The 25,485-nt window shown below is 41.0% G+C and overlaps 1 protein-coding gene across 3 annotated transcripts; it reads left to right on the forward strand.

Annotated features, from left to right (window-relative positions):
- The first annotated feature begins 966 nt into the window (after window positions 1-966).
- On the forward strand, window positions 967-24,816 carry KBTBD2 (kelch repeat and BTB domain containing 2). 3 transcript variants are annotated; one of them, XM_038004819.2, is made up of 5 exons: window positions 967-1,309; window positions 2,038-2,072; window positions 13,062-13,567; window positions 17,823-17,988; window positions 22,101-24,816. In XM_038004819.2, the coding sequence occupies exons 3-5, from the start codon at window positions 13,398-13,400 to the stop codon at window positions 23,634-23,636; spliced, it is 1,872 nt and encodes a 623-aa protein (XP_037860747.2). In that variant the 5' UTR covers window positions 967-1,309; window positions 2,038-2,072; window positions 13,062-13,397; the 3' UTR covers window positions 23,637-24,816. The 3 variants fall into 3 exon arrangements, with proteins under 3 accessions (XP_037860747.2, XP_007979848.2, XP_037860748.2); XM_007981657.3 differs by lacking the exon at window positions 2,038-2,072; XM_038004820.2 differs by lacking the exons at window positions 967-1,309; window positions 2,038-2,072 and adding an exon at window positions 6,286-7,916.
- Window positions 24,817-25,485: the final 669 nt, after the last annotated feature.

Consider the following 25,485-nt stretch of genomic DNA (forward strand, 5'->3'; position numbering starts at 1 on the left):
TGCCTGCCAGCAAGCTGTGCCAAGTTAACTAAACCAGCACGGGCCACAGCCATTAGCTGCTGCTACAAACGCTTCGCTTTGTGAAGCAACGCTGAAGGCGCTCTTTTGGAACTCGGGGGGTTGCGGTGCAGCCGCCGCATTGCAGCACAAAACGGAAGGCTTCACACGCCGGGGTTGCCGTCCGCACCCAGACGCCTCTCCTTTTTCCCCTAACCTCCCACAACTGCGGGCCCTTTCGGGTGCTGCTCTGAGTTCTTCCTTAGCCTCGGAAAAAGCCGAAGCGGCGCCGGAGAGAGGAGGGCATGATCTGGAGAAGACGTGCTGCGGGAACAAAGCGACCCGCCCAACGCCTCAACTTTCTCCTGCCCCCGGGCTGGTATTGTTTAGTCCTACTCATTCCCACTCTCCGAGCCAGCCTGCAAAAATCTGTATTTCAGGGGAAATTCCAAGGGGTAAAACATCTCCTTCGGCAAAACAATTGGTGTTTTGCTGTCTATATTTCCTATCAACGAACTTGTCGGACCTCTCCATCCGCCAGTCTAAGCCCGAGGCCTCGGCTGCCGCGGCTCCTCGGAGCGCCCTTCTGCCGCGCACGCGCCCCTCGAGGGTTCTCCCGTGACCTTTCCCGGGAACCCCCTTCAATTACGCTTCCCGTCACCTCGCACCGCCCCCACCCTTCCTGCTCTTTCCGTTTCCTTTTTCGCGCCTGCGCGGCCCCAATTGTTTTGGCTTTCCGGTGGTATCCGGCAGAGGAAAAGGGCGGGGGCAGCTAGAGTAAGGGAGGGGCGGGGGACAGTCGCGAGGACCCGGGAAACTGCAAAACTGCCGCTAGTGCCGACAGGCGCGCGCGCGAGGCGGGAGGGCGGCGGGGCGAAGGCGGGCGCCGCAGGCGGGCCAACGGTCCGCTGCCCGCGCGTTCCCGGGCCGCGGGCGGGGGCGAGAGCGCGCGGCGGGGGCGGGGCGGGAGCGGCGGGCCCGGCGTCTCGCGGCCCCGGGCTGACGAGGCGGCGCGGGCGGGCGCCGCGGCTCCCGGGGGAGGAGTCTGGCGGTGGTCGGGCCCTGAGGAGCGTGCGGCGGCGCCCGCAGAGGACGCTGCTTTCCGCGTTGGACTGACCGAGCGAGGGAGGGTGCGAGGGGAAACCGGAAGGAAGAGGCGGCGGCGCCAGCCTTTCTCGGCCGGAGGCGGAGGCGAGACCCCGGTCGAGGCCGCGGCAGGAGGGCCACGCCCCCGCCGCCGCGCCGGAGGGGCCCAGTGTGGACGGGGCCGCCGGCTGGACCGGATTTCACCCCTCAAGACCGAGGGACGCGGGTGAGCAGGCGACGCCAGCATCGGGCGGGCGGGGAGCCCGCGGCGACCTATGGAGGGGCCGGGGGGGAGGGCTGTGGCGGGAGGGGGGAGGGCTGTGGCGGGAGGGGGCTCGGCCCTTTGTGGCTCGGCTGGTGGGGGGCGGCGGCCGCGGCATCTTTCAAACCCAAGTCGCTTCCGTCGCGGGCGGGGGAGGGGCGCGGCCGGCCGGCGCCGCCCTTCGCATCCCGCGGCTGCCCCAGGGCGGCGGGGCTCCGGGCCGGTCCGCGGGGAAGGGGCGGCCCTATCCGCAGCTCGCTGGGCGTTTCCGGCCCCGGCACCGGGCGCCTCGGCGGCCGCGGGGCTCTCGGGCGGCGCCCTGGCCTCGGCTCGCGCCCGCCCTTAGCGAAGTAGAGCTGTTTGTCTTAAAGACTCGCGACGTGTTCGCGACATGGTGGGCCGAAGGGGGGGGACACCCGTTTCCTTCTGTGTTTTCCCCCGGTACATCTGAGTACCAAGAGAGGTCTAGACGAACAGAGCTCCTATTGCGGGCTATATCGACTTAAAAAAGAAAGCAGAAACTGGCCTTTGAAACGGAAAATTGTGTGCGTGTTTACTTTGAAATCTTTAACTTCCTTGAATTCGACCACCTCCCTCTCCCTACGAATTGAAAAACCGGGGAATAGAAAAATGTCTTAGTTTGATGTGGAGTAGTTATTTTGAGTTAACGTTTTTTTTCCCCCTGGGCTTAGGTGTCTAAGAACTCTTTCTTCACCTGCCTCAAAAGGTAGAGGAGCGTCCATTCCACGGGCTACCACGGTGACTCCTACCAGTGAAAACAGGAAAATAATTCAAAATACAAACGAACTTTAAGAAGGGATGTTTGTGTGAACTATTTTCTGTGTCAATTAGCCTCCTGAAGACGTAGGGGACCGGACTGGTCACGTGTTGTTTATACATGAATCTGTACGTCGGGCTCACTGAGCATTCAGGCATTCAGAAACGAAACCCTATCAACGCTGTGCACTGACCAAAAGGATATTTTCTTTTTATCGAGGCAACTAATTAACAGGGATTCCCCCCCTTCCCTCTGAGTTGTACATCTTTGCCGAATTTGAGTAGTATGGATCTTAGATCCCTTGTAATTGTGAATGAATTAGTTTGGTTAACCTTTGATAAGGACTTTTTTCCCGACTGTTTTTTCTGACCTAAAGTAAATTGAAAAGCCAGTCGGTTGTTTTCCAATCTCGATGATGTGGAATTTTGCTATTCTTTCCATCTGGCTGATAACTAAGCTTACTTCTTCCCTTTGATCTTCTGTTGGCTTAGTGCTTATTGAAGCCCTTTCAGGTTGGGGCCTGGAATCCTCAAGAGGTGGTCTTCTGTCAGTAACTCTGGAGTGCTGTGGCCTTTCTGTTGAGCATGCTCTGTAGTCCACACGTTTCCACATAGTGCTGTTTTCTTTGCATAGTCTTGTAGGAAGACTTCATGAGTGCTATAACTCTACTCCCTTTTTTGCTCCCATAAGAAGCATTATAAAATCTGTTAACTTATGTTATTCACAGGGCATGTAAGGAGATGGGAGGGAATAGAGGTATCAGTACATATGTCCATGCTCCTCCATAGATTTTCTTCTGGTTGGTAGAAATGTTGAGCTTTTCATTCCTAAACATTGAACATTAAATGTGCAAGGTAAATTCTTAGAAACTTGAATGTAGTCTTAAAAGCCAAATGATACATTGGTTTTTCCAAAGATGTTACACATTTAAAAAAGAGTCCCCCTTCCCTTCCCCTCTTCTCTTTGCCCACTTTCCTAAGGCCAGGAAAAAGGATTGGTTCTGGTGTCGTAAAATATGAGTGAAAATTTTGAAGTTGTTAGCTTAATGTTTTCAGTTTTGTAGAGTTTGAATAGACCAAATGATACTTAAATAACTGAGTATTAGAAATGACAGGTTGATCTCAAGTAATATATATATATTTTTTTTTGAGATGGAATCTCGCTCTGTTGACCAGGCTGGAGTGCAGTGTCACGATCTCGACTCACTGCAACCTCCGTCTCCGGGGTTCAAGCGATTCTCCTGCCTCAGTCTCCTGAGTAGCTGGGATTGCAGGTGTGTGCCACCAGGCCCGGCTAATTTTTGTATGTTTAGTAGAGACGAGATTTCACTATGTTGGTCAGGCTGGTCTCGAACTCCTGACCTTGTGATCCGCCCACCTCTGCCTCCCAAAGTGCTGGGATTACAGGCGTGAGCCACCGCGTCCGGCTGATCTAAAGTAATTTTTTTTTTTCCCCCCAAAGAGAAGGAGTGTCCTCTGTCGCTCAGGCTGCCCTGGCTGGAGTGCGGTGGCGTGATCTTGGCTCACTGCAAGCTCCGCCTCCCGGGTTCACCCCATTCTCCTGCCTCAGCCTCCTGAGTAGTCCACACCCGGCTAATTTTTGTATTTTTAGTAGAGACGGGGTTTCACCGAGTTAGCCAGGATGGTCTTGATCTCCTGACTTCGTGATCCGCCCGCCCGGGCCTCCCAGAGTGCTGAGATTACAGGCGTGAGCCATCACGCTGGCCACCTTTCCCCACCTTTCTTAAGTCACTGTGCAGAGCTGAGAGGAAAAAGGAAAAGTGATATCCAAAATAAAAGGACATACTATACTCATAATTATTGTATCACAGGTGGCATTGCCTTTATGTTCTTGTTTAATTTTTTAAAAGTGAAATAACTTATTAATCATAATATAGTACAGCTTATACTTGTGACCTGAATTTACTTAGAGTGCTGAGCATAATTAACCTGATGGAGCCATGTCATCTCTCAGTGTGATTGGAAAGAGAGAACACAGAGGAAGAGACCTAAGCTCTGAATGTGACTAGAGTAGGTGAGGCTATGGGGAACCTTTTTTTTTTTGATACGGAGTCTCGCTCTGTCCACCAGGCTGGAGTGCAGTGGCGCGATCTCGGCTCACTGCGAGTATGCTGAAATTTTTAAAACTTGATAGATTCTTCAAAAGGCCAGGTTTTTGGTTTTTTTTGGTTTGTGTTTTAATTGATGCCTGTCACAACTCCAAGAAAATTCTGTTTGTATAGCAGTTGACAATCTAAAGACCAAATGGTCTTTTCCAGACATTTCTCAACTGTCATGGTTGTTTTGATAACTTGAAAACATACTGTTTCTAGCACCGATCTCTTGTCCTTCCTAAGGAGAAAACTATCTCATTGAAATAAAGAAAGGCTTATTTTATGACTGGTGCCTTCCTGGACTCTGATTTAGTTTTTTACACTGACATCAGCCTTCTCAAGATTAGTCTTTTTTAAGCACTAGTTTGTTTCATTATTTGTACCATCAAAATATAATGTGTGAGAAAAGGAAAAAAGAGAAAAAAAAATCTTATTATTTTAGAACACTGAATTCAGATTTCAAATGTCAAATGTTTGCAAAAAAGCCCCAATATTCTCTAAGAACATTGGATTTCTCTTATGTAAAATACCAGTTAAGACAGAATGAAAAGAGAGTGCTGAGACCTTGAAATTGGAATCTTTTTTTTTTTTTTTTTTTGAGACGGAATCTCTCTCTGTCGCCCAGGCTGGAGTGCAGTGGCCGGATCTCAGCTCACTGCAAGCTCCGCCTCCCGGGTTTACGCCATTCTCCTGCCTCAGCCTCCTGAGTACCTGGGACTACAGGCGCCCGCCACCTCGCCTGGCTAGTTTTTTGTATTTTTTAGTAGAGAGGGGGTTTCACTGTGTTAGCCAGGATGGTCTCAATCTCCTGACCTCGTGATCCACCCGTCTTGGCCTCCCAAAGGCTTGAGCCACCGCGCCCAGCTGAAATTGGAATCTTTAGACCTGGTGTAGGTGGGGAATCCAGGAGTTGGGAAAGTGCTACAAAAGCTTCACCAGTGGGTGGGTTAATACAAATAATTTCGAATATTTATGTAGTAGTGCCATGTGTCAGGTACTGAACCAAGTATGAAATGTAACCCTAGAACAATTCTTTGAGAGTTCTACTTTTAACGCCATTTTATAGATGAGCAAACTGAGGCATAGAGAATAAATAACTTACAAAGGGCCGCAGAACTATTAAGTTGCAGAACTGGAGCTTTAACCCAAGTAGTTTGGGTTTGTACTCAATTTTTTTTTTTTCAACAGTTGACCTCCATGGAGAATGCCTTGGATCTTTTCCAACAAAAATTTTTAATCTTCTCTGTTAACATTTGTAGCATTGGGAGATGCAGCAATCCCTAAGTTAGTAATGTACAGTTTGAATGTGCTTCCTACAGGTGAATTATTTATAGCCGCACTGCCGTTCCTGGGGGGAGATCTGTCCTTCATTCCTACTATATAATTTATTTTATTTTTTAGTTGGCAAATAATAATTGTATGTATTTGTGGGCTACAATGTGATGTTTCAATCTTATGTACACGTTGAGGAATGATTAAATCAGGCTGTTAACATCTATCTACCTCATCTACTTTTTTGTGGTGAGAACATTCAGAATCTTTAGCAGTTTTGAAATATGCGATATATTATTGTTAACTGCGATGATCACCATGCTGTGTAATAGATCACTAAAACTCCTGTCCAGTGGAAACTTTGTACCTACTACTGTACTTACTGTAGCAGGCCTTGCTAGCAGCGTCTTTCCCATCTTTTTGTCCTTTCTTCCTTTTTCATCCACAGCTCAGTTAATTGCTGATTGGTCTCTTTATCACGTTCAATAGTTCTTTAATCCTTTATTCATTCCTCGATCTCTATATTCTGCCTGGTTAACATTGGAAAAGTGCTTTGCTTCTATTTGTGTTTCCAGGCTACTCAGTGGGAGGATGCTACAAAGTACACACCTCTAGGAATGAATACTTGGTTTCAAAGTGAAATTAGACATCTATCCCCCCACGCCCCCCCCACCCCCTGCCCCCCCTCAAAAAACCAAAACACTGCCATCAACCTCTGATACTTTAAAGTATTTGGGATTTTTTAAAATTTCAACATTTCATACCTTTCATCTTGGTTCCTTATCCTTTAATATTAATAATCAGAATCTGTAAAACAAATTCACTGTCACTGTTATCTCTTTATGAGTATTAAGTAGTATTTGCTTTGTGTAAATTTTCTTTGCTGATATACTTTCGGTCATATTTTGCTGCTTACAGTGAAGAGTTAAACCTCTTTTTAATACTGTTATTTTATGGGAAAGTTAAGTGAGGAATTCAGACAACCAACTTAAATTTGTTGAATAGAAACACAGTTGTCTCTTGGTTTCAGTGGAATATTAGTTCTTAGATCCCTTTGGGGTATGAAAATCGGAGGACACTCAGGTCTCTGATACAAAATGCCATAGTATTTTCAATATCCTCCCAATACTTTAAGTCATCTCTAGAAATAATTTACTATGGGAAGAGTTTCAGATTTTTAAGTAGAATTTTATATGTTACTATCGATTGCTGACTGATCTAATCCTGACAATGATTTAGTAACAATGTTTCATAACTTTTATGTGGTGGAATTCACTCAGTAGAACCTTGGAGACTTGGACGTCCTAGAGAAAATGTATTAGAAGCATTTGTTTTCAATCAGTTTATAAATTTTTGACTTCTGTAGGAAGTCCTCAGATTTAAAAATAAATAGGACTTTGTCCCCTAATAATTCGTAGAAGTCAGTGGGTAGAGGCGGGACATGGTGGCTCCTGCCTATAATCCCAGCACTTTGGGAGGCTGAGGCAGGGAGACCGCCTGAGGTGAAGAGTTTGAGACCAGCTTGGCCAACATGATGAAACCCCATCTCTACTAAAAATATGAAAAATTAGCCGGTCATGGTGGTGCATGCCTGTAATCCCAGCTATTTAGGAGGCTGAGGCAGGAGAATTGCTTGAACCTGTGAGGTGGAGGTGGAGGAGCCTAGATCACGCCATTGCACTCCAACCTGGATGACGGAGCAAGACTCCGTCTCAAAAAAAAAAAAAAAAAAAAAAAGTGTGTAGACAGTGGAGGAGAGGATTTCATCCTGTGTATAACATTTTAGCCTTATCTTTGCCATTCTGTGCGATCAAGCAAATCAGTCAAAAACACTGAATTGAGCCCAGGACTTAAGGAATAAGAATATGTACACTTTTTATGTCAAAGTATATTGCACTTTATTGAATAGATTCTGAATTTTATGCATGACTGATTTAATTCCTATGCTGGTTAGCATTTTTTACTATGGAATATATTCTAATGATTAGTGTTAGAATATAGAACTTTCTTATTAATCTGGAAGCACCTGATACCAGGAATTGTGGCATGTAACAGGGATTTCCCAAAGTAATTTAAGTGTTTTTGAATAGCTGTTTCTCATTATGGATTTTTATTTGACAGATTATCTTGGGGAGAGATGTCTTTTGTTTTTTTTTTTTAACCTTAATTAAAGGCTACTCACACTAGATAAGAACATGTTTCAGAAGTTCCATGGAACTAGCAGGAATTGGGGAAAGCAGTTGTGTGACTAGGTAAAAGATGTTAGAATACTTTGGTTGAGAAGAAAAGTGGAATCTATGCAGATTGTATTAATTATATTTAATTCATTATTCAAGAATTTAAAGTTTGTGCTTTTCCTCGTTTTTGTGATCTGAAGAGAAACATGCTTCTTGCAGAAACAACTTGAGGTATGTATTTTAGTCACTGATTAAATATTTCATCAACTAAATATTTCATCAAGAAGCAGTGTAAGGCCAGGTGCTGTGGTTCACGCCTGTAATCCTGGCACTTTGGGAGGCTGAGACAGGTGGATCGCTTGAACGTAGGAGTTCAAAACCAGCCTGGGCAACATAGTGCGATCCTGTCTCTTAAAAAAAAAATCAAAGTGTGTGTGTCTGTGTGTGTGTGTATATATATGTATATATATAAAAATAGAAATTTTTAAAAATAAAGCAGAGGTTGGTAAATGTGGCCTGTAACCTGTTCTTGTAAATAAAGTTGTATTGAAATAACATTGTTTCCATATTGTCTTTGGCTGCTTTCAGGCTGCAGCAAGAGTTAAATCTTTGGGATAGAGACCTTATGACTCCCAAAGCCTAAAATATTTTGTCTTTGTTATGAGAAGAGAGAGTAGTGTACCTTTTGAAGTTTTATTACTATTACTAATTTCTTTTATGTTTTTGAGACAGTCTTTTGTTGCCCAGGCTGGAGTACAGTGGTGCGATCTCGGCTCACTACAACCTCCCCTTCCCGGGTTCAAGCGATTCTCCTGTCTCAGCCTCCTGAGTAGCAGGGATTACAGGCACGCACCATCACACCAGGCTAATTTTTGTATTTTTAGTAGAGATGGTGTTTCACCATGTTGGCCAGGATGGTCTCAAACTCCTGACCTCAGGTAATCTGCCCACCTCAGCCTCCCAAAGTGCTGGGATTACAGGCAGGAGCCACTGTGGCCAACCTTTTTTTTTATTTTTTATTTTTTTTATTTTAGAGGCAGAATCTAGCTATCGCCCAGGCTGGAGTGCAGTGGCATGATCAGAGCTCACTGCAGCCTTGAACTCCTTGAACTCCTGGCCTCAAGGTACCCTCTCGCCTTGGCCTTCCAAAATGCTGGGAGTACAGGCAGCATTTTTATTTTGTAAAAATCAGGTAATCATTGCGTATATTATTAAAATCCAGAAGGTTTAAATAGGTCTTCAATAAGTTTTTCCTTTCTCCTGTGTGATCCACTGTAGTAGGGCTGAGCACCAGATACCTTTGCTCATTTTACCTGTACTACAATTTTTCTTATGGTGAAGAGTAAAATTTCTTCCACTCATGTCTCTATTAAAAGTTTGGAAGTAAAATATCAAGATAGCTACATTTCAGGAAAAATGTTTCTTACACCCAGCTTGCCTCACTCATTTGCTTGCTTCTTGGCTTTTGAGTTTGTCTAGAATAGCTGGTTTTTAAAACACCATGTTTTTGAATGACAGCTGTAGTTTTGGCTGTGATCTGTAGTAAGAGTAAAAGCCCTTGGTGTTTTGGAGCTTTAGTGTTTGGCTTCTCTCAATCCGAGTATGTAAAGTGCGATGATTGGCACTTAGTATTGAATAAACTTTTGTGGAATTAAATTTAAGTAGCCATTCATTCAGCAAAGAAAATTAAGTCAGCAGTTTCCTTGATGCCTGAGAATTAATCTGGGGAAGCTAGCTTCCACAGATAACAGGGTTTGTGACGTTTTGATGCTGATTTTAGATATAGAATGATACACAAAATGTAATTATTGAAAAGAGAAAATGTAAAATATGTCCCATCAGTTGGTAATATGGTACATGCGGAAATGCTTCAGAGGATTTAGGGTATTGGTTTCAAGGTGTTTTTAGGAGGGAAGGAGTCTTTTACAGAAAATGTTTGTGTTGTGGGCATTTGAAGATTGTTGGTTGATCATCCTAAACTTTGCACATTTTCACGTTTTTATTTTTATTTTTGTGAGACAGAATCTTGCTGTGTTGCCCAGGCTGGAATACAGTGGTGTGATCTCAGCTCACTGCAACCTCCTCCTCCCAGGTTCAGGTGATTCTCAGCGTGAAGCAGCCTCAGCCTCCAGAGTAGCTAGTATTATGGGCATGTGCCACTGGCTAATTTTTGTAGTTTTAGTAGAGACAGGATTTTGCTATGTTGGTCAGGCTGGTCATGAACTCCAGACCTCAGGCCTCAAGTGATCTGCCCTCCTCGGCCTCCCAAAGTGCTGGGATTACAGGTGTGAGTCACAACACCTGGCCAAGCTTTCACATTTTTAGTTAATACCTTTTGAAGTCTATACTCCCAGAGGGGTGAGCTACTTAATTTTATTCATTATTTTTTGTTTTGTTTTGTTTTTGAGACAGAGTCTCGCTCTGTCACTCAAGCTGGAGTGCAGTGGTGCGATCTCAGCTTACTGCAACCTCTGTCTGCCAGGTTCAAGTGATTCCCTGTCCTCAGCTTCCTGGGTAGCTGGAATTACAGCACATGCCACCAGGTCCAGCTAATTTTTTTGTGTTTTTAGTAGAGATGGGGTTTCACCATGTTGACCAGGCTGTTCTCGAACTCCTAACGTCAAGTGATCCACCAACCTCAACCTCTCAAAGTGCTGGGATTCCAGGCATGAGCCACCACTCCAGGCCTTAAATTTATTTTTAATTGCACTTATTTACTTAGTGTCATATCTGAATGACTTTCTTTTTCTGCCTATTTTAAGGTAATTTTTATGTAGACTACCTCTCCAGGAAGAAAACGTATCCTGAATTACAAAAGAAGAGTGGGAAATAGGGGAATCTAATAAGGCTGTGTTAATGAGTATAATGACTTTGTAATTTTTTAGAAGCAGACTTCATTTGTTTTAATACGGTTTCATGGATACGATAAAAAATCAAATCTAGCCAAACCCAGTCATAAATGAGGCGTCCCCAAAATCACTGCAGAAAATCATATTATTATGTAGTTAATGAAATGACCAGAGTGAGCCTGTACAGGTAGCCTGCAGGAAGTTCTGGGGTCTAGTGGCATGATTTAAATCTGTCTTGGCCCTGGCCACCAGTTGCTGTTACCTTGTTTAAACATGGATGGGGACAATTTTGAGTCCAGCTACTGGGATTAGGACTTTTACTTTATTAATGCATATATTTTTGTAAAATATATTTCTAGAAGTAGGATTAATATATTAGATTGGTATTAAGCATTTCCAGTGTCAGATACTATATTTTCTATGATACTTGCAATTCTAAAATTCAAAAAACTCTGAAAAATCAAGTTGTTAAAAAAAAACTTCGCTGGTAAAACCTGACCTGAAGTAACATGAGGCTATATATAGTCTTTATTTTTCACACCATTCTTAGTTCCCTCAGCAAAGATAATATGTTTGATTATCCATTGCTACCTGAGACTTCTTGAGAGGTTTTTATAATATAGGGTACATGTGTCACAATACCTGTATAAAATCTGGAAAAGTCTAAATTCTGGAACGTGTCTTGTGTCAAGAGTTTTGAATAAGGAATTGTGGGTATGTATCAGCTTACTCCTCTGTGTAAGAATGCTTGTTTTTCCACACCCTCAACAACACTATGCCTTGTTGCATTATTAATGTGTGGAAATAGCCAGTGATTTTAAGTATTATTTGCCTTAGAGATTATAATAGAAGAACTCAGATTTATAGTGTAACATGCAGTTCTGGAAGAGCAAAGTTATTACCTTAAATGACCCAGAGTCTCACTCTGCCTTTGCACCTGTTTTAGTTACTTTCACAGTTAACTTGGTTGGAAACTTGACTGCATATCAAGTTAGCAGTTACTGTAATAGTATAGTTTGTCAGGAAGTATATGTGATATTCTCTTTGACATAATGGATGGTATTTTGTGAGAAAAAATATTAGTGATTCTAATGATGGAGTCGTTTCTCATTATGGTAACCAAGGGTCATCTTAAGAGTTGGTGAAAAAAGAGGTGGTAGTTTTTATAGTTAGCAAATTAGTAGCATTCTATTTGGGATTTTCCTCTTTTCCTGATTTGTAATTCCTTTGCCATGTGTTGTGAATACTGAGTTCCAAATAAATTTTTATTCAGCTGGAATTTTTTTTTTTTGATGAATGGTATGCAGTATGACTAAAGCCTAATTTGAAATACCATATTTATCTTTATCATATCTAATTTCTTTCTTTCTTTTTTTTTTTTTTTTTTTTTTTGAGACGGAGTCTTGCTGTGTCGCCCCAGTTGGAGTGCAGTGGTGCGATCTTGGCACATTGCAATCTCCACCTCCCGGATCAAGCAATTCCCCTGCCTCAACCTCCCGAGTAGCTGGGATTACAGGCATGCACTACCACAGCCAGCTAATTTTTGTATTTTTAATAGAGGTGAAATTTCACCATGTTGGTCAGGATGGTCTCGAACTCCTGACCTTGTGATCCTCCTACCTCAGCCTACCAAAGTGCTGGGATTACAGGCGTGAGCCACCGTGCCCGGCCAGTCATATCTAGTTTCTTATGTGTACTTGGGTTTATGGGCGTTTTATAATAGATTTAATATTTTCATAAGAATCATGAAAAACTTGGCCTTCTTTAAATATCTTAGCAACTTTTGTGCTTTCTTCCAGATAAATCCTTTGAATATAGGATTTAGATTGGATTTGAATTAAACTTACGTATTAATTTTGAGAACATTCGTATTTGTGTAATATGGAGTATTCTGGGTAGAAACATATATCCATTACATTTTATGTTTTTTTTTTTAAGTAAAATTATATGCTCTTATTCGTAAAGATTCCTAGGAAAGAACCACTCTTCAAAGAGACAGATTACATATACTTCTCTTACTGAATTGAATGGCAAATTTGAGAATAAACAGTTTGAATCTATTTACCGTATAATTTAAATTAAATATGAAGACTTTGTGAACATATTTAAAATATATTCGGAGAATGAGAAATCTCTATGTAAGAGAGCAGATTTTTTAAAAAAATATTTTTTCTTATATATTATGATCATTTGTTGCTACCAAATAAGAGATCTGGCTTTGGTAATTTATCTATTTTGAAAGAGCTTTAAAAATGTGTACTTATTCATGTATTCGTTATTTTCTTCAACAGTTATATTTTGTATAGAAGGCAAAAGTTAACTTGAAATTACAACTGGTAATTTTCTTCTGTTTTTTAATTTTAAATATAGACTAAGGATCTTCGTTTTTGTCATGTTTCGCTTTTATGGTAATGTCTAAAGTTGAACTTCAAATAAACATGATTTCTATTTAAGGCTGCCATTTTAAACGTTATATTCTAAAACTGTACTGGCCTAGATACTACAACTTAACTTTTTTTCTTTTTAGTGACTCCACAGGATCCACTGAACATAGGATGTTGCCACAAAATCTACCTCGTGTATTTTTCTCTCTCACTCATGAGCTGCACAATTGCAGATTTGAGCACAATGTCTGCAGACTGTGTTGAAAAACTCTGAAGAACCTAATTAATACAGGATGACCTAGGAGTGATTCTAAGTCTGTAACAAGATACTACTCATTAGTGAATGTGTCAGTCTTGGTACTGAATGCTGCAGATAACAGCAAGTGGTTTCTCCTTTATTTCTCAAGTATTCACTTGACCTTCCATTAGTAAGACGGACTTTTAAAATCTGTTCCTGGAGATATTAATGGAATACAGTCATGTCCACTCAAGACGAGAGGCAGATCAATACTGAATATGCTGTGTCCTTGTTGGAACAGTTGAAACTGTTTTATGAACAGCAGTTGTTTACTGACATAGTGTTAATTGTTGAGGGCACTGAATTCCCTTGTCATAAGATGGTTCTTGCAACATGTAGCTCTTATTTCAGGTAAGTACTTTTAATGTTTTAAATGGAAATTCTTTGAAATGTTATTTAATTTTTTAAGAAGCCACATCTCAATTTTTGTTTTTAAGTTTTGCTTAAGTTTTCTGTTCAGATGATGTAGTACTTGGCAAATCTCATTCTTGCATGTGTAAGGGACACATGAAAGAAGTTTTATAAAGATTTGAATACAAGAAATGTGTTGCAATTAACTAAGGTAAAGTTTTAATGTTGGGAAGGCAGAAAAGTTTAGAATATTCTTTTTCCATTAAAAGAGAAAGAAAAATGGGATAATTTACACTTTGAGGTTTTAAAATGCTACCTTTAGAAAACAGTGATCCCTGTTTTTAAACTGACAAGTTATCATAGGCTCAAATAGTAATTTTTAGAGAGTAGAAATCGGTGCTGTTAGATATGTTAAGACTTTTCTTTACGAAATGTATTTTTTCTCACTCTTTACTATTACCATTTGTCATATTTCTTTATACTAACTAGACTCTTTGCCAGATTTAAATATTTAATAACTAGTAACATTGTTGGTATTCTCTGTGCCTCTGAATGTAGAAGTGAATTTAGTTACTCTTTGCTAATACAGATACATAAAGCTTAACTTTACATTTTTATGATCTTCTGCATCTTTGTTGTACGTTTCCCGAGCAGAATAGAAGCCAAAGCATAGAAATTGCTTAATTTGTTCTTTGCTTTTAGGTAATTTTGACTTAATATTTGAAAGGGACAGAAAGAATAAAGGTGAATTAAATGTGGACCAGTATATTTCTACTACAAATATTAACAGCCATAAGCAGCAATCATTAGTGAGTTTGGTCCTGCTGTTCTTTTTTTTTTTTTTTTTTTTTTTGAGACGATCTTGCTCTGTCATCCAGGCTGGAGTGCAGTGCAGTGGCGTGATCTCAGCTCACTGCAACCTCTACCTCTTGGGTTCAAGTGATTCTCCTGCCTTAGCCTCCCAAGTAGCTGGGATTACAGGTGCGCACCACCACATCCAACTAATTTTTGTAATTTTAGTAGAGATGGGGTTTCAGCATGTTTGTCAGGCTGGTCTCAAACTCCTGACCTCGTGATCTGCCCGCCTTGGCCTCCCAAAGTGCTGGGATTACAGGCGTGAGCCACTCCGCACCGCCTGTTCTACTGTTCTTTAATGGCAGCTGTAGACAGGACAGATTTCATTTGAACTTTCAGGGCTGACTTACTTTATATGAAGATGTAGAAACTTCACATTCCCTAACACATCCCATGACGATTTCAAAAGCTAAGGCTCAATACCAGTTGTTGCCTTTGCTGTGCCTACAATCTTTTTTTTTTTTTTTTTTTTTAAAGACAGAGTCTGTCACCCAAGCTGGAGTGCAGTGGTGCTATCTCGACTCACTGCAACCTCTGCCTCCCATGTTCAAGCGATTCTTGTGGCTCAGCCTCCCAAGTAGCTGGGATTACAGGCACACACCACCATGCCTAGCTAATTTTTTGGTGTGTTTTTAGTAGAGACGGGGTTTCACTATGTTGGCCATGCTGGTCTCAAACTCCTGACCCCAAGTGATCCACCCACCTCGGTCTCCCAAAGTGCTGGGATTACAGGTGTGAGTTACTGTACCTGGCCAAGTCTGGGAAGTTTCTTAACCAACCAGTCCCCCACAGATACCAAGGGATAACTGTATATTATCCCTAAAACAAATCAGATATTTATTAAATAAATAGTTCAATATGTGTTTGGGATTAAAGCCACCCATCACTAAAATCTTGTGCCCGGGACAGTTTCATACCCACAGGATATTTCCCAAGTGTTCTTCAACTAGATTCTGATCCCAGAATTGTAGATTTCAAGATCTTTACATGTAATGCTCCTACACATCTTTAATGTTAGAGATTTTGCCTTCTGAACTAAATACATTCTTCCTTTGTAGTTTGAGTTACCAGTTCTGTCTGTCCCACCAAGAATTAGCAGGTACCCCTGAATAATAGTTTTAATATTTTTTGGTAACATGTATAGTTCATTATAGACCCAAAATGAGAGAATTGCTTGAGAATTACTCAGCACTTCTTCTGTTGTGGTACTTCAGCCTGTTTCAGTATTATGAAATTACGTATTTACTGTTTCTGGTTGGGCGTGGTGGCTCACACCTGTAATCCCAGCACTTTGGGAGGTTGAGGTAGGTGGATCACGAGGTCAGGAGATTGAAACCATCCTGACTAACATGGTGAAACTCCGTCTCTACTAAAAATACAAAAAATTAGCCGGGCGTGGTGGCGGGCGCCTGTAATCCCAGCTACTTGGGATGCTGAGGTGGGAGAATCACCTGAACCTGGGAGTTGGGTGTTGCAGTAAACCGAGATACCACCACTGCACTCCAACCTGGGCGACAGGGTGAGACTCCGTCTCAAAAAAAGAAAAGGAAAAAGAAAATCACCAGATCCTGTTGGTTCTTTATAGTGGGTTTTGTTTGTTTGTTTCTTTTTGAGACAGAGTTTCACTTTGGTCGCCCAGGCTGGAGTGCAGTGGGTCGATCTTGGCTCACTGCAACCTCTGCCTCCCAGGTTCAAGTGATTCTCCTGCCTCAGCGTCCTGAGTAGCTGGGATTATAGGCACCTGTCACCACATGCAGCTAATTTTTTGTATTTTTTAGTGGAGATGGGGTTTCACCATGTTGGCCAGTCTGGTCTCAAACTCCTGGCCTCAGATGATCCGCCCACCTTGGCCTCCCAAAATGCTGGGATTACAAGTGTGAGCCACCAAGCGCCGGCTATGGTGGTTTTTGTATTCATTTCTGCCAGTGTAACTCAGTTTCTTACCTCTTAGGTATATTATTGTCATAGCCTCATGGCCAGTTTTCCTGTCTATTCAGAGCCTTTAGCTCTGAATAGCCTGTCAGCTTAGAGTATTCATCCTACATTTATCACTTACATTTTGTCGTGCTAAATTCACACTTGAAACCCTTTGGTTTTCCCCACTATCTACAAGGAAAAGCTCAGACTCTCTTGTCTCATTTAAAGGCCCTCTGTGATCTGACTGCCCTCCATTTTTCCAATTCATTTTCTGGTTTCCTGCATAAGCCCTTATGTTCAAGCTATGCCTGTTGAACAATCGCTTCTTATGTTCTACCCCGTTTTATCCATTTTGAATGGCTTCTTCATCTCTGTCCTTGAGGGGCCAAGTTTAGTGACTGTTGTGACACTCACTGTTGACCGCTACATGCAGAGGCTTTTCTCCCCTGTTCTCTTACCTATATATGGGCATTCTACTTTGTATTCTCCATCATGCCAGTTGCCTTTCCATCATGATTTCCTGTATATAATAGATTTTTAGGAAAGTGTCCTGCGTATTTTTAGATAATGGTTTGAGTAAATGAATTTTTAACAGCTTTATTGAGATGTAATTTGCATACCACAAAATCTACCCATTTTAAGTGTATAATTAAATGAAGTTTAGTATATTTACAGAGTTATATAACCATTTCCACAATCTAAATTTAGAGCATTTTCATCACTTTGTGTCTATTTATAGTCACAAACCCCATTCTTACAGTTCTAAGGAACTAGTAATCTACCTTCTGTCTCTCTATATTTTCTTTTTTTGGACGTTTTATATAAATGGACTCATACACTATATGGTTTTTCTATGGCTTCTTTCACTGAGCATAATGTTTTCAGGTTCATTTATGTTAAAGTATATATTAATATTTAGTTTCCTTTTATTGCTGAATATTATTTCATGGTATGAATATAAGGAGTAAATAGAATTTTGAGATTTTCACTCAAAATGGCATGATGGAATAGTCTGGTATATCTTTGGGACTGGATTTTATTCGTATCTGTCTCCCTAAAAATTTCATTGGCTAGGCACAGTGGCTCATGCCTGTAATTCGAGCACTTTAGGAGGCTGAGGTAGGAAGATTGCTTGAGCACAGGAGTTGGAGACCAGCCTGGGCAAGATAGGGAGGCCTCGTCTCTACTAAAAATAAAAAAAAAATAGCTGGGAGTGGTGATGCATGCCTGTAGTCCCAGCTACTTGGGAGACTGAGGAGAATCGCTTGAGCCCAGAAGGTCGAGGCTGCGGGTGAGCCATGATCGCACCACTGCACTCCAGCCTGGGGGACAGAGCAAGACCCTGTCTCAAAAAACAAAAAAAAGGTTCACTTATAAGTAAATATCCTAAATGAACACCTCTTGTTGTCTAATTGTTCTTTTCAGCTCTACATTTGTTTTACACAAAACCCTTACAACTTTATTTTCTCCATCTCCCCTGTAGGGCCATGTTTATGAGTGGACTAAGTGAAAGCAAACAAACCCATGTACACCTGAGGAATGTGGATGCTGCCACCTTACAGATAATAATAACTTATGCATACACGGGTAACTTGGCAATGAATGACAGTACTGTAGAACAGCTTTATGAAACAGCTTGCTTCCTACAGGTAAGCATATAGATATTTTTTTAGACGGAGTCTCTCTCTGTTGCCCAGGCTGGAGAGCAGTGGCACAATCTCAGCTCACTGTAACCTCCACCTCCCAGGTTCAAGTGATTCTCCTGCCTCAGCCTCCTGAGTAGCTGGGATTACAGGCGCTAATTTTTGTATATTTAGTACGGGATTTCACCATGTTGGTCGGGCTGGTCTTGAACTCCTGACCTGGTGATCCACCCACCTCGGCCTTCCAAAGTGCTGAGATTACAGGTGTGAGCCACTGTGCTCAGCCTACAGGTAAGCATTTTTTTCCTCAGTTACATACATGAGTTGTGGCTTATTGGTTTATTATGTGGTTTATTTTGTGAGGAAACATTGTTAAACCTTATTTATTTATGTTTTCGAGACGAGGTCTTGTTTGGTCACGCAGGCTGGAGTGCACTGGCAGTCATGGTTCACTGAAGCCTTGAACTCATCGTCTCAGGTGATCCTCCTGCTTCAGCCTCCTGAGTAGCTGGGATGACTAAAGGTGTGCACCACCATGCCCAGCTAGTATTTTTATTTACTTATTTATTTATTTATTTATTTATTTTTATTTATTTATTTGAGGCGGAGTCTCACTCTGTCACCCAGGCTGGAGTCTAGTGGCGCGATCTCGGCTCAAGTGCAAGCTCCACTTCTAGGTTCATGCCATTCTCCTGCCTCAGCCTCTCGAGTAGCTGGGAGTACAGGCGCCCATCACCATGCCTGGCTAATTATTTATTTATTTATTTTTAATTAATTAATTTATTTATTTTTAATTTTTTTAACCAATGTTTTTAGTAGAGACGGAGTTTCACCGTGTTAGGCAGAATGGTCTCAATCTCCTGACCTCGTAATCTGCCTGCCTTGGCCTCCCAAAGTGCTGGGATTACAGGTGTGAGCCTCTGCACCCGGCCAATATTTTTATTTTTTGTAGAGACAGGATCTCACTGTGTTGCCCAGGCTGGTCTCAAAAATCCCAGGCTCAAGCAATCCTCCTGCATTGACCTCTCAAAGCCCTGGGATTACAGACCTGAACCACCATGCCTGGCCCAGTAATGTCTTTTGTCTATGTAACTTTTTTATTACATATTTTACAAGGTAAAAGGTTTTTTTTTTTTTAAATAAAATCTGTAAGGGAAAAACAGTAGGATTTGATTACCCAGTAAACTAAGTAGTTTTGTGATGGGAATGTAAATCTGTTAATAAAAGAGATAGGTGAAAATTTTATACTGGTTTTGTGTGTTTTACTGCCTAACATACCTGAGAATTTTGATTTCATGTTAAAGTAATTAGTTTTTGAGACGGAGTTTCACTCTTGTCCAGGCTGGAGTGCAGTGGCACAATCTTTGGTTCACTACAACCTCTGTCTCCTGGGTTCAAGTGATTCTCCTGCCTCAGCCTCCCGAGTAGCTGGGATTACACCATTCATGGCTAATTTTTCTATTTTTAATAGAGTCGGGGTTTTGCCATGTTGGCCAGGCTGGTCTGGAACTCCTGTCCTCAAATGAGCCACCACCACCCCCAGCCAAATTAAAGTGATTTTTAACAGTGTTTATTAAATTTAAGTGTTTCAATTTTTTTTTTTTTTTGCTTAGAGCTTAGATGTACTAATTTTTCATGATACTATTTTTCACAGAAAACTTGGAAATTATGATAAATATTTATAATGGCTATGTGACCATATTGAGCAATTAAGGAGAAGTATTTAAACAAAACAAGTGATGGTTGATATATTTATGGATGACAAACTGTTTTACTCTTTATTTCCCCATCATGTTCCCTTTTTAAATTTTAAGAGGAATATAAGTTTTTTCTTCATTTCATCTCCTGCTTTGGAATACCGTTGTATTTCACAAAGCTTCTTCAAAGGGAAAACCTTTAGACCAAAGGTTAAATTTGGAGAGCACTGTTCATGATATTTGTTAAGTACTTAATAAATATGCACTGAATGAATATGCATGACACTGATTGAATGCCAACACCTGGGTGTAATTCTGGAAACCAGAACTCAGTTCACGCTTTATGTAGTTTCCTTCCTTTTTAGTCTTCCATAGGTTGATTAAAACCTTTATCCAAAATGGTTGGGACCAGAAATCCAGTTCAGCCAGTTTCAGATTTCAGATTTTTTCAGATTTTAGGATATTTGCAGCATTATATTTACTAGTTCAGCATCCCTAATCTAAAAATCTAGACTCTGAAATACTTCAGTGAGTATTTCCTTTGAGTGTCATGTCAGCACTCAGAGTATTTCACATTTTGGAGCATTTTGTATTTTGAATTTTTGAATTAGGGATACTCAACTTTTACTTCTTTTTTGTGTGTGTGACAGGGTCTTGATCTGTTGTCCAGGCTGCAGCACAGTGGTGAGATCACAGCTCACTGCAGCCTCAATCTCCTGGGCTCAAGTTGTCCCCAGCCTCAGCCTCCTGAGTAGCTGGGTCTATAGACGTGCATCACCACACTTGGCTAATTTTTTAATTTTTTTGTAGAGACAAGGTCGTCTTATGTTGCTCAGGCTAGTCTCAAACTCCTGAGCTCAGGCAGTTCTCTCACCTGGGCTTCCCAAAGTGCTAGGATTACAGGTGTGAGTTACAACACATGACCAACCTTTACTCCTTATTACCACTAACCTTATTGTTAGTGTCCTACTCTACCCACAACTCTGGGGAAATTGAGGCTGGGGTAGCTTGCTGTTGCACTAGTAATTCCAAACTTGAAAGGGAGAAATGTTTACTGTAAGCACTGTCTTTATATAGCTTGCAAGTTGTCATTACTTTTTATTTTTAGAGACGTGTCTTGTTCTGTTGCCCAGGCTGGAGTGCAGTGGCATGGTCATAGCTCACTGCAATCTTGAATTGCTGGGCTCAATAAATCCTCCTTCCTATAATCCCAAAGTGCTGGGATCATAGGCATGCACCAGCACACCCAGCTAATTTTTTATTGGTCCTTCTTTTAAAAGCGGGCATTTCTCAGAATTCTTAAGGCATTAAGGAATTTTAAGAAAATCTGATCCCAGCATACTTTGTTACTGTAAATATTGACACTGCTCCTTATAGTTTTTTTCTGCCATTTTAATGAAAACCGTATACTACATCTGCTTGCTCAAATGCAAAACAGGACTCTGCCTCTTAGACTGTTTCCCTGGCAAGCCTGAGATGGGGCATTCTGTGACTACCAATGTGACTTTCACTATCAACCACATGAAGTGATCATGTGTTTCAGTACCAGATGCTGTACTAATACTTCACATATATTCTCATCTGATCCTTACAGTGTTCATTTGAGGTAGATAACCGTTATTTCTCCATTTTATATAAGAGAAAATTGAACTTTAGAGATTTGAAACTTCTTTCCTAATAAGTAGTTTAATTGGCTAATTGAAGTTTTAAATCCAAGCAACCTGACTTCTCAGTGTAAACAGTTTCTAGTTAATCACTGTGATGCTGCATAAATATAGTAGGTAGCACATCTGATTCAACTGAGATCTACCTTCTTAAGAAAAAACAAATCTAGGAAGCTTACAGTGTCTAAGATGGGTCATTTAAATATAGGTAATTTATAACTGCACATAAGTCTATTTCGTGTTGCTTTGATAACTTACCTCTCTAGATAAGAATGGCAAATAACTACTCCTACTCATTGTGCATGATTTGCTGGTTTTATGTGACTGTCTCGTGCAAGTTGAGGAAACCAGAATCCAGTTACTCAACAACAACAATTTTCTGTATACTATGATTTGTTTACATTTTTTCGTATAGTTCTCTCAATTATATATGAAGTCTAGGAAAGTAAGACTTATGTATGAATTTCCTTGCCTATTCTTTAAGGCTGTTTTGTTTTTTAAGAACCTGTCTATTATTGTACTACTGGTTCCTAAATAGAACAGTTAGGTAGGCTACTGAGCAGGAAAAATTACTGCAAAATTATATAGTCTTCTGATTTTATTACTACCAGAAGACCTTATCTCTTAGCCCAGATGTGTGTATCTGAAAATAAAAATAACACTGTGGGCATCTGATTAATAAACTTAATGTCTTACATAAAAGTAAAATGTGTCTGTCCTGGCCCTATCAGCCTGTTTTTTTTCCTTCTCCTTCTAGGTAGAAGATGTGTTACAACGTTGTCGAGAATATTTAATTAAAAAAATTAATGCAGAGAATTGTGTACGATTGTTGAGTTTTGCTGATCTCTTCAGTTGTGAGGAATTAAAACAGAGTGCTAAAAGAATGGTGGAGCACAAGTTCACTGCTGTGTATCATCAGGATGCGTTCATGCAGCTGTCACATGACCTACTGATAGACATTCTCAGTAGTGACAATTTAAATGTAGAAAAGGAAGAAACCGTTCGAGAAGCTGCTATGCTGTGGCTAGAGTATAACACAGAATCACGATCCCAGTATTTGTCTTCTGTTCTTAGCCAAATCAGAATTGATGCACTTTCAGAAGTAACACAGAGAGCTTGGTTTCAAGGTCTGCCACCCAATGATAAGTCAGTGGTGGTTCAAGGTCTGTATAAGTCCATGCCCAAGTTTTTCAAACCAAGACTTGGGATGACTAAAGAGGAAATGATGATTTTCATTGAAGCATCTTCAGAAAATCCTTGTAGTCTTTACTCTTCTGTCTGTTACAGCCCCCAAGCAGAAAAAGTTTACAAGCTATGTAGCCCGCCAGCTGATTTGCATAAAGTTGGGACTGTTGTAACACCTGATAATGATATCTACATAGCAGGGGGTCAAGTTCCTCTGAAAAACACAAAAACAAATCACAGTAAAACAAGCAAACTTCAGACTGCCTTCAGAACTGTGAATTGCTTTTATTGGTTTGATGCACAGCAAAATACCTGGTTTCCAAAGACCCCAATGCTTTTTGTCCGCATAAAGCCATCTTTGGTTTGCTGTGAAGGCTATATCTATGCAATTGGAGGAGATAGCGTAGGTGGAGAACTTAATCGGAGGACCGTAGAAAGATACGACACTGAGAAAGATGAGTGGACGATGGTAAGCCCTTTACCTTGTGCTTGGCAATGGAGTGCAGCAGTCGTGGTTCATGACTGCATTTATGTGATGACACTGAACCTCATGTACTGTTATTTTCCAAGGTCTGACTCATGGGTAGAAATGGCCATGAGACAGACTAGTAGGTCCTTTGCTTCAGCTGCAGCTTTTGGTGATAAAATTTTCTATATTGGAGGGTTGCATATTGCTACCAATTCCGGCATAAGACTCCCCTCTGGCACTGTAGATGGGTCTTCAGTAACTGTGGAAATTTATGACGTGAATAAAAATGAGTGGAAAATGGCAGCCAACATCCCTGCTAAGAGGTACTCTGACCCCTGTGTTAGAGCTGTTGTGATCTCAAATTCTCTATGTGTGTTTATGCGAGAAACTCATTTAAATGAGCGAGCTAAATACGTCACCTACCAATATGACCTGGAACTTGACCGGTGGTCTCTGCGGCAGCATATATCTGAACGTGTACTGTGGGACTTGGGGAGAGATTTTCGATGCACTGTGGGGAAACTCTATCCATCCTGCCTTGAAGAGTCTCCATGGAAACCACCAACTTACCTTTTTTCAACGGATGGGACAGAAGAGTTTGAACTGGATGGAGACATGGTCGCACTACCACCTGTATAGTTGGGAAGTTCAGGGAGTGCACGCCTGAGTTATGTGCTTTGTCATTTTCTTTGCTAAACAAAAGAGGCTATGAAAGAACTAAATATGACTACATAAAAATCTATCTTTGATAAATTTTATTTTTATGCCCTACTTAATATTTGCATCAGTATAATATATATCAGTGAGTCTTACAGAAAGATATGCTTCCATAATATGAAATAGATTATTCAATAATTGAGAAACTTTATGTGTAATCATGAGAGTATAAGAATCTGGATTATCTAACATTGTTAGCCCTGTGTATGTACAGTTCAAAAAGTTCATTTATAAAAGTAGTTTCCTGTTCCTAGTGTGGTATATCACAAATTGTGCTGAGGTTATTTTAGTATGTGTATTTCATTCCCGTGCTTCTGTTCTGAAGTCCTGGAATACAGTTTTCAGTGTAATTAATTCAACTGCACTTAACACTAATGTCCATGTTGGTATAGAAACGTCTAAATCCTATACTCTAGTTGAGGAAGATCTTCCATAATTTTATGGTATTACACAGGGAAAGCTATGACTGCAGGATCAGTCTAACTATACTATTAGGTGCATGTATTCTCTTTTCACTAACTTATACTTGTCTATCTAGAATACAGGTCTTCCAGTCAGCTGGTCATTTACCAGGTGTGGACTTTACGTTGCTGGGCTTGCAGTAAGAATTGCCAGCCCCTCATTGTGCGGGTCTGCGTGGAGCTTTAATCAGTAAAAGCCTCCACTTTCTGTATTATGTTAACATTGGCTCATGCATATAACTACCTGCTGCTGATGTAGTTCTCCATCTTCAAGATTTAGAGTGGGTTAACCAGGTCATTACATCTTAATTTAATAACAAGCATTACTGTAGAGTGATTGTGTATAGATCTGTTAGCTGTCAGGGTGTGTTTTTTTTAACCTGTTGTGTGCGTGTGGGGGTTAGGATTAGTAAGGTGAACTGTTCAGGAATTCTCTGCACTAGCTGTGCAGAAGAGCAGATAACTAGCGCTGCTCTGGCATTAATCCCAGGAACCACTAGCAGTAGTGGGGCGCCGCCAATCTAACATGAGCACAGGTGCTTCATGACAAACATTACTAGCATGTTCAACTGCATCATGTTCTGGCACTGTATTTTGAATGACATTAATTTATTAAATAAATTGTATATATTCAATATCTATATTTCTTTCGTTATGGGAATGGTCTGCTCTTTAAATTTTGATTTTACTAGGTCAGCCTAGCTAGTTATAGGTGGTTTCTTCCAAATTTTGTTTGATAAAGATTGAGAGATATGCATAGGCTTTCCTTAGACTAGTGTCTTTCTACCCTGCTGGCATGTTAGAATCATCTGATTCTGATCATCATCTTTAGAAGCTTGAGATGATGCCTGAACCTCACCTCAAACAAAATGGTTTCTTCTTAGAGCACATAATTGATCATGTTTATAGACTTGAACTGCCTCTCCACTGCCTACTGAAGTCCAGATTCCTTACCACATTTAAGGCTCTCTCTCATTTGGCTTTAAATTATCTTTACAGCCCTATCTTGCATTGTTTTCCCATAAGCCTTATATTCTGATTAGGCTTTTGCTATGCTTTTTTATGCTATTCATGCTACTCAGAAAGGTTTCTTTATCCCAGCTTTACTTGCAGCTGTCTCAAGAGCTATTTAAGGCAGTTTTTAAAGAATGGTTCCTGATAACCATGTCTTACCATGAAGTGAAAAGTATCCTTTCTCATGTTCTTAACTACCTTGTACCTAGATCTTATTAATTGTGCTGATCATTCTATTGACTGTTACTAGTTTTGGCCATGTGTGGTGGGTTATGCCTGTAATCCCAGCACTTTGG

This window comes from Chlorocebus sabaeus, chromosome 21, assembly GCF_047675955.1.
Source record: "Chlorocebus sabaeus isolate Y175 chromosome 21, mChlSab1.0.hap1, whole genome shotgun sequence".
In the NCBI taxonomy this organism is placed as follows: Eukaryota; Metazoa; Chordata; class Mammalia; order Primates; family Cercopithecidae; genus Chlorocebus; species Chlorocebus sabaeus.

What these genes read in the sequence shown, in the direction of transcription:
- KBTBD2 (XM_038004819.2), top strand. Translation starts at nt 13,398, where the DNA reads ATGTCCACTCAAGACGAGAGGCAGATCAATACTGAATATGCTGTGTCC. An exon ending in ACATGTAGCTCTTATTTCAG is followed by an intron (nt 13,568 to 17,822) that starts GTAAGTACTTTT and finishes TCTCCCCTGTAG; the next exon opens with GGCCATGTTTATGAGTGGAC. An exon ending in AAACAGCTTGCTTCCTACAG is followed by an intron (nt 17,989 to 22,100) that starts GTAAGCATATAG and finishes TTCTCCTTCTAG; the next exon opens with GTAGAAGATGTGTTACAACG.